The sequence below is a fragment of the Mus pahari genome, chromosome 1 (genome assembly GCF_900095145.1).
Source record: "Mus pahari chromosome 1, PAHARI_EIJ_v1.1, whole genome shotgun sequence".
Classification (NCBI taxonomy): domain Eukaryota; kingdom Metazoa; phylum Chordata; class Mammalia; order Rodentia; family Muridae; genus Mus; species Mus pahari.
In genome coordinates this window covers 52833855-52841530 of record NC_034590.1, presented here as the reverse complement: position 1 = coordinate 52841530, position 7676 = coordinate 52833855, and the positions used below count along the sequence as shown (strand labels likewise).

The following is a 7676-nucleotide window of genomic DNA, read 5'->3' as shown; positions in this document are numbered from 1 at the left end:
GAACTCAGAAATCCGCCTGCCTCTGCCTCCCGAGTGCTGGGATTAAAGGCATGCGCCACCACTGCCCGGTCGTAGTGGCATATCCTTAATGCCTTCTCCCTAAACAGTTATCCAAAGGCTAGTGGGGCACTCTGAAGATGAAGCTATGCCTCACCCCAGCCCTTTTTAAACACATGAAGGCAGGAGCTAGTCTCCACTCTGCAGTGCGTCGTATAGCACTCTGGCAGAGGTGTGTGGTGTTCGTTTGCTTTGTTGGCTCCTTTTTGTGCTGGAGATAGAATGGAAGGACTCACCCTACCACCGTGTTATACCAGCCTACCACCGTGTAATCCCCTTAATGGTTTTTCTTTTTCCCAAGACAAGCCAGGTGTGGTAGTGAACACACTTTATCAGAGACAGGTGGATCTCCATGACTTCAGGGCCATCCTGGTCTACCTAACGAGTTGCAGCTGGCAAAGGCTACATGGTGAAACCCTGCCACAAACAAACAAACAAACAAACAGAAAACAACAACAAACAACAAACGTCACTTTAATACAATTGAAATGTCTTAGTTAAATAAATGACTTGTAAAACCCTCTGGGACCCTGGAGAGGGGTATCAGTGGACTGTCTAGAACACTGTTCCTTTCTGCTGCTCCAAGCTGAGGATTCCCTCGGAGGTAAGCAGCAGGCAGCCTCATAGTCCAAGCACAGCAGAACACAAACTGTGGAGAAGATGTGCTTTACTGAGCCCTACACAGGTGCTCTGCTTGCCTTTTTAAAGCCCTGTCCAGACAACCTCAGAGAAAGCAAACAGGAACAGACAGGCTATAGTAGCCTAGGAGATGGACTTAAAGACATTAAGCTATAGTAGCCTAGGAGATGGACTTACAGACATTAAGCCCCCAACAAGGTCTGTGGCATGGGGATCGTCCTGAGCATTAAACTGTGGCGAGTACAACTCAGTGGTTCTCAGAATATCCAGCACACGGTTCAAGGCTTCTGTCACAGGCACAGGACTGTTTTCCTGGGCAGCATTGATAATATTGATTACCTGCATCATGGAAATAGAAGACTTGAGTTCTGTAACCTTCAAAACAGAGAGCAATCTAGAGGCAAGCTGATGATAGTCGTGATTGTACCGCAGACACACGTTAATCTTAGGTACCCAGCTTTCTGTCTCTGTCACCCATCCTTTCTCAAGAGGAGACAATATTATACAACTGAGAGAGCACTCTTATTGTTGCTTTTCTGTCAGAGAAAAAATTTTCTGGGGGTCCCAGGGGCCTGTATACTCAGTGAAGACCGACCTTGGTGATGGGAGCCTCAATCATCATAGAATGTATCCGGGCCAAAGAGGAATGTCTTCTCTGATTGGAAACTGTGGAGAAAGGGGTGAGAAATCAGGGTGTGCCCAACCTTGGGCATATGTCTAGACACCCAGGGCTTCACACCCTCCCTTCCCGGGTGTCAGTGCACTCAGCTACATACAGAGGCACAGATAACAGCACACGGGCTGAGCTTCCCCTCCTGTCCTTCCTCTGCTTCCTTCACTTCTAGGATGCACATATGATGTTCTGGAAGACAGCTCCATACCATATAAGGCACCGGATTAAGCCTTATCAATTCATCTCTGGTTCAAATCCCCAAGGTTCTCTCTAGTGCTTCTTTCTGGCGTTCAATCTAGGCTAGTCAGGCAGCACCACCTCAGGCAGGCCTCATGGTCATGGCCAGGCATGGCTGCTCTACGATGAGGGAAGCCTGGATAAAGAACCGCAGGAAAAGAATGTTCCCAGAGTCCCGCGTGTCTATGGACACACCCAGTGTTAAGGTTCCAAGACGTCGGAAAGGATTAGAAACTGCCCAAAAATATGGCGCCTCAGCCTCAACTTGCCTTCAGATAAATAGGCCCAAAGAGATATTGGCCAAGGCTACCCAGGCCACGAAGCCTCAAATGCTGTCAGTTTAGAGGACCAACAAAACTGCACATGGCTACTAACATGACATTCTATACAGTAAAGTCACTAAACAAAGCCCCCACTATGTTACCTCTGTCAGAAAGGGTTTGTCCCTACTTAGGAATATAATAAAGTGCTTATCAGGGTCAGAACAGAGGGTGGGGGGCAGCAGGCATTGCACCCTTGGAAATTTCTAAGAGGAATTTTTAGGGATGTAAAGTAAAACATGTTAACTAGCTCAATTTAGTCATTTCACAATATATACATAGTCTAAAATAGCATGTTATCTATGATAAATATGCACAATTCTAAAATCTGTCAACTAAAAGAAAACTTTATTTTAAAATTAATTTGAAAAAATCAAATAGCATAAATACAACAAAGAGATAAAGAAAAGATACAAAAATGTCTATGTCTACAGAGGACTCTGAAGAATCAGTGAACATACTCACTATTCTGTTCTTAGATCCAGTAAATAAATCCACCAAGTTACAGAGTAAAGGCCAATATACTACACCCACTGCATCTCTACATACTGATGTCGAGTAGTTGGAAGTGAAAGTGGTTTCCTGTGCAGGAGGAGCTCCCAAGGCCAAGCCCAAGCCGAGGAGCTGCTGGCAGCTGACAGGAAGGGAGGATGGGACGAGGCCCTGGCAGGCCCTATGACCACAGAGATGCCAGGAGCACTGAACGGACTCAGGGGGTTCATTAAAACAAAAAAGGGGGATGAATTTGGGACATCTACTCTAATGCAGACCAGGCTGTCTTCAAACAAGAGATCTGCCTGCCTCTACCTCTCAGATACTGGGATTAAAGGTGTGCACCCCCACCTCCAGGCTAAATAATGTTTTCTTAGTAAGAGTTTTACAATTTCCAAATCAAGTTTACAACTTCCAAAGGGTAAGTTTCTAGAGTAAACTGCAAACTAAATGGAATCTATCCTTCCAAATTACCAAATATGTGACTCCTATCAGAATAGCAGATTAATGGACAAATCTACTGCTAACAGTTTGAAAATCATATAGAGTTCATAGTACCTGCTTCCTCCATCTTTCCTTATTACTGACTCATTTCAAAGGTTCACAGAGGGGTCTACCTGTGTGGAGGGCTCATACAGGGGCCTTCTCTTGCTGTGAATGTGCAGTGCATGGAGACAGGGAGTGAAGCTACAGGGCGCGGCATCCTGTGCTCAGGTCACACAGTGCAGCCCCCCACTCACCATCGCTTGTTCTGGAGGAAGCTGCTTTGGCGTCCATCGAGTATTTCCTTCTGTCTTTATGTTTGCCTGCCTGGTTATCTGTTGAAACAATTAAGCTGCATCTTTACAGAGATGTCAGTGACATACGAGCACAAGACATCAAACTAAGTATTAAGTAGGTATTAGAACCTGAACGGCATTACAACCCCACGGTAGCCAGCACTGTGCACAGACATGGGCCACACACACCTTGGTTTTGAGGGGCTCCATTTTCTCAAAGCCCAAATTTTACAGAGTCCAAAGGCATGAGGAAATACTCAGACCAGATGACCTCAGTAGAGGCTCTCCTATCGTACTTACATAAAACAGAGGGATTTCCTCCTCATTTACCCTTGTGAGTGCTGGGATCCCAGGGCGGGGTCTGCTCTCCCCACGCTGTGGTGGAGCTGGTGGCCTTGCCTGGCACCCTTATCCAATTCTCTTTCCTCTGCCCAAGGCAAGATCCCAGTACAGACCCCAAGTGCTCCTCCCTCCACATCACAGATCAGGTTCATCCCCCCCCCCCGTTTCTGTTCCGCAGTGCTGGCAATGGAACTCCCAGCCTTGAGCATGCTAGGCAAGCATGCTACGGCACAACAAAAGGCTGAGTCTCTCCTGCATGTGCACGTGTGTGGACTTGCAAAGGCTACAGATAGGTACCGCCTTGTAGCTGGCATCTTACTGGACCTGGGGAGCCCTCTTTCTGGCTACTTTGATCTGCAGAAGCTGCGCTCTCCTGGCTTTTTGTCAACCTTACTATTCCTTCCTCCGCTTTTGCTTGCTATCCTCTTCCTTGGCCCCTAGCATTTCCAAAGGCTGGATTCCAAACCCTCTGGCCTCATTCTTTTCTTTTAGGTAGACACAACCTGCTTCAGAGACTTGAAGTGCCAGGGTTGGGTGATACCCAGGGGGCCCCCACCCACCCAGAGCAGGAGAGGAGGGGTGAAGTGAACAGGATGTAAAGTAAGCAAAAAAAAAAAATTAAATTAAAACAAAACAAACAAACAACCCCACCCCCCGCTTCCTGTTCTAATTCCCACTTGTGGGTTTACCCCATCTCCCCAATATCAGATTTACATCTTGATGGGCCACTGGCCAGCTCCATTTGGACACTTTTCAGCTACTGTTAAGTTAACTCATTATCCAAAAAGAACTTATCTTTTGCTAACTCTGCTCTTTATACCCAAGCACTAGACACCCACCTGGTCAATTCTCTACCACAGCCAGCAGAATTAAATAAACCCTATCATCAGATCTTTCCTCATCATCCTCAGGATCAGCCTCCCCCTCCCCCGGGGGCACTCAGAACCCTACAGAGCTAGTCCTGGCTTTCTGGATCCCCGTCAAGGCTTTATGTTGTGTCTGTCCATCCCCCAAACATCTACACCTTGGTACAGACTGCTTTTTAGAATACACGTTTCTCATGTTGCCTCCTTTCCCTCGTTAACTCTGCTCCTCTAGGAGATGCAGTTTAGGTACTCTATACTTTGGGAAACCTTCCCTGTATGTCTCCTCATCCCATCCCTTCAGGGTACGGTAACAATTGGTTTTACTGTCTGTCTTGCCAACCATGAATAATCTGGGGTCAGAACAGTCTTTCCTGGATGGCCAAGAACATACTTAGCACACAGCAGATACTCAGTAAGCACATGCCTGCCTTGCATGAGCCCTGCATTATCCTGTGCACAGATAAAAGGCCTGCCGAGCATAACCACTCAGAGTCCAGCCAGAGTACTAACTCCCTGCCCTCAGCGGCAGCTGCAGTCCGCCTGGCATTTCTTTCTGGTCTTTAGCTCAGCCCAACTACTCTAAATCTTGGGAGCAGCCTTGACATTTGTGAAGTGACAATATACAGGCCTCAGCTGCTCATTCCTTCAGGTAGCACCTCCTCTCAGCCATATGCAGTCATTCTCCCTTCTGTCCCCTTTCACCCTCTCAGCAAACATTTCCCAAGCGCTTACCCTGTAGCCACAGCTAGGGCAGGAGCTGTAGTTCGGATCTTGACTGTTCCTCAAAGTACCATGTGGTAAAAGGCTGCCTCTCCCAACCAGGACGGTGTGTCTGGGTCTAAGAACCTCACAGTTCATTTGTTCCCTATGTCTTTCTTGAGGATTGACTCTGAGAACCAGGCAATGAGGCACAGGGTCAAGGTATACAGAGTGCCTTTAAGAGAGTCAGGCCATCTGTTCAGGTCCTGGCCTTTTCCTCGATTTTGCCCCCTGGCCAAGAAGCAGTGGTTCCCCTTTACCACATGCTCCCACAATATGTTGCCTCACTGGAAGCCTAAAGCCAACAAGGGTAAATGATGATGGACCAAACCCTCCAAAATGGTGAGCCAAAATAAATGAGCCTTTTCTCTTTATAAGTTAGGTATTTCAGATAGTCCCTTGCAGTACTGGGGATATGATAATGGATAGGACAGAGTTATGTCCTCAAAATGGGGTGGGATCTAGTGGGGAGAAAAGCAGGGAACACAATTATTAATGACTTTGCAGTGAAGGGAGAGCTGGAGCAGAACAAGGTAGAAAGTCCCAGGCAATCAGGATGGGGCTGTGGCGAGGAGAGAGAGAAGGAGATCTAATTTCCACAGAGACACTTTAAAGTTAATTATCTATATAAATCCTAGATCCTCTGCTCCCAACAACCCTGTCAGGAATGCTGTCCCCACTGTGTCCCTTAGCTCTCTGTACATGACTCTAGGGCAAGTTCCACCCAGCAGACTGCAGGTGGGCAGACATGCCTTGACCTGGCCCAGCTCCCAGATGTAGCCCTTAGGGCATACACGCCCAGGGGACCAATGAGTAAGCATGAGGGTCATTTCTAAAAGACTACAAGCTCTGAAGAAGCACCATGCCCAGGGGCTCACAGTAGTGGATGCTCAACAGATAACACACCACTCTGATGTGGTACCATGCTTATACATGGAAACAACTCCAAACAGGCCTCCATGCCAGGGCATGGGCTTAACACCATCTGCAACTCTGTTCTTGGTTTTCTGGTCTATAAAATGGGATCCTTAAACTCTGTTCAGAGGCATTAGCATTTCTGTAGCCTGATAGGACAACCCACGGAATTCTGGAGAAGCGATGTTGGGCAATGGAAGTCACTGTCTCCAGTCAGCACCCTAATGGCATGGACCCTTTGGCCTGGAAGCAGGAATTCCAGTCTGAATGTGAGAAAGCTGAAGTCAGGTATCTTACTCAACGTACCCACAAGTTACTGTGCTGCGATCTTGGCACATTGTTAATACATGTGATCAGGCACCCAGCAGAAGAGGCTTGTGACAAGTGCCAACCTGCCAGCCCCAGTATTAGACAATGGTACCAGAGCTTATCATGTGCCAGCAAGCCAGAACAATCAAAATCTACACACTGTCACTACAACCATTTTGTATCTTTAGTGAGCTATAGCACTGCCTGAAAATTACACATAGGCTAAGAAAAATGTAACGAGTGGGGACTTTATTATTTTCCTAGTCACCGAGACTCTCAATGCCTGTTCTCTTGACTAGGGAGTTCCAAGACCTCCTTTTACAGAAGGGGGAATCCAGGGACTGCCTGGCTCCACATAGGAGCAGCAGGTCGCCTAGGCCGAGCCGAATGAGCGCCTGCTCAGTCTTCTCTGGAGCGACTGAAACCAAAAGCAAGGTCTTGAGCCTGGATCGTGCCAGAGCCAGTGGTGGCCAACCGTGGTGTTCCTGTGCATGCTCAGCTCAGAGGGAGACAGCTTCCTAGTATCCCTTGGTTTGCGACTCCTTCCCAAACTGGTTCTTGGACTCCCTTACCCAATCTGTAAGGGGCTCTGTTTCCTTCCGATAAGCCCCATTTCTGCTTGAGGACTTCTGGTGTGGGCCTAATAGCCCCACCTGTCCCACTATGGCAAAACAGCCCCACACCCTCAGGGATACAACTATTCTGCTGCTGGCCCAGGAATGAAGATGGATCAGGCGGTGGCTCATCAGGGGGATGGCAGCAGCTCCTAAGGAAGCACTCAAGTCCGAGCACAAACAGTGTAGCGCATGAGGTTGAGGCGGGAGCCTCCTACCTCACCTGTTCTTGCCCTGGCCACCCACTGATGGCCTCCGAAGCCCAGCTCTGTCATTTCCTGTGCCTAGCTCTAAGCTGTCATTTAACTCTCTTGGCACTTGCTTTTTTCATCTGTATTACAGGAGTGTTACTAACAATCATGCCCACGTCTCAGGACTGCTCTGAAGAACTAAAACCAACAAATACCACTAACAACAAAACCAAGTGATGTGCTGTGTGCTGCTGCACAGAACTGCGTGGCAGGCTCAGTCTGCCACTTCTAGTCCCCTGCAGCTTGGCTTCTGCCTCATTTTTCTCTGAGCCTGAATTCTGACAGATCTCGGTGTCTCTTTGCCCTGCGCCCTCTGTGCCATCCAGCCCTTCCCTGCTTAGCCCCCCCTCTTCTGTCAGGCACTCACTTGCAGGGATTTGCCTCCCACTCTGTCTGCATCCTCTCTCAAGGTAACCTGGATGC

The 7676-nt window shown here is 48.1% G+C and overlaps 1 protein-coding gene across 1 annotated transcript in view; it reads right to left on the bottom strand.

Annotated features, from left to right (window-relative positions):
• Positions 1-7676, bottom strand: part of Pde8a (phosphodiesterase 8A) — a 115573-nt gene that overhangs the window by 17063 nt on the left and 90834 nt on the right. The window contains exons 12-15 of the mRNA XM_029535592.1: positions 3159-3236; positions 1292-1362; positions 857-1035; positions 739-767 (exon numbers count right to left, since the gene is read on the bottom strand). Of these exons, the coding sequence (XP_029391452.1) occupies positions 739-767; positions 857-1035; positions 1292-1362; positions 3159-3236 (357 nt within the window). The remainder of the gene's footprint in view (positions 1-738; positions 768-856; positions 1036-1291; positions 1363-3158; positions 3237-7676) is intronic.